This window comes from Nanorana parkeri, unplaced genomic scaffold (genome assembly GCF_000935625.1).
Source record: "Nanorana parkeri isolate BGI_ZX_2015 unplaced genomic scaffold, ASM93562v1 scaffold184, whole genome shotgun sequence".
Taxonomy (NCBI): Eukaryota; Metazoa; Chordata; class Amphibia; order Anura; family Dicroglossidae; genus Nanorana; species Nanorana parkeri.
In genome coordinates this window covers 344936-345958 of record NW_017306452.1, presented here as the reverse complement: position 1 = coordinate 345958, position 1023 = coordinate 344936, and the positions used below count along the sequence as shown (strand labels likewise).

At 51.6% G+C, this 1023-nt stretch overlaps 1 protein-coding gene across 1 annotated transcript in view; it reads right to left on the bottom strand.

The window, feature by feature from the left end:
- C1GALT1 (core 1 synthase, glycoprotein-N-acetylgalactosamine 3-beta-galactosyltransferase 1) overlaps positions 1–282 on the bottom strand; it is a 20459-nt gene extending 20177 nt beyond the window's left edge. The window contains exon 1 of the mRNA XM_018555123.1: positions 1–282. This exon is cut by the window's left edge and continues 1 nt beyond it. Coding sequence (XP_018410625.1) covers positions 1–214 — 214 coding nt within the window. The 5' untranslated portion in view covers positions 215–282.
- Between the last annotated feature and the right edge of the window lie 741 nt (positions 283–1023).

The following is a 1023-nucleotide window of genomic DNA, read 5'->3' as shown; positions in this document are numbered from 1 at the left end:
GGCTGTCCTGGTTGAAGTCCATGATGTGTCCGGGCAGGGGCTCTCCATGCTGGTGGTCGTTGTGTCCGCCGTGCGGGTCGTTGTGGAGGATAACGGACGCCGCCTCTTCCCGCTCCTGTAGGACGATGCTGAAGAGGACGTAGCAGAAGATGAAGCCGATGGCCAGACCGAAGGAGAAGGTGGCCAGGCTGAGCACGGACTTGTTGGCTGCCATGGCGGCGCTCCGTTCTCCTCCGTCACATCACCGAATGACTGCCGGACAGCTCCGCCGCCCAGGCCCCTCCTCCCCAACCCGACACCCAGGGGTTAACCCTACACTCAGGTATCAGGCGAGCCGCTTCCCGGTCGTGACGTCATCACGCCCCCTTCTGTCGCTGCGTCAGGGATGGTTCCCGGGCTGCGGTCACGTGACATTGTCAGGGCCCCCGCTGTGGCTCTGGAATTCCCGGCATGCTTTTCTCTGATTCTCCCGATAGGTAAATTGAATTGCTCACAGACAGCAAATGTGAACCCAACCACTAAAATCTCACACAACTTTAACATGTTCATTTCATAGGATGTCAGTAATAAATAAAATAAAAAAAACCTGGTTATTCTGCCTGAAAGATCATTCTTCTGGCACTTCCTGTGATGGGGTGACAACTGACTCCCAATTGTTCCCCTGTGTTGTCACCCTGTGACATGCAACCTTGGCAAAAGATGTATTACTGAACACCATCACCTAAAATTGGTGGAAAAAAAATTCCAGCACAAGGGGCGAAAGGGGTTCTTCACAGTAAGATCAGTTAGTGTCTGGAACTCACTGCCACAGGCGGTGATTTCAGCAAATAATGTGGAATTGTTCAAGAAACTTTTGGACGATTTCTTAAGGGACCGTAATATACAGGGGTACGGGTACTCCTAGAATGAGATCCTAATAGGTTGGACTTGATGGACTAATGTCTTTATTCAACCTCAAATACTATGTAACTATGTGGTGGCAAGTCATTACCTGCCGCCTGGCTTCCTGATTGGCCGGGAAGC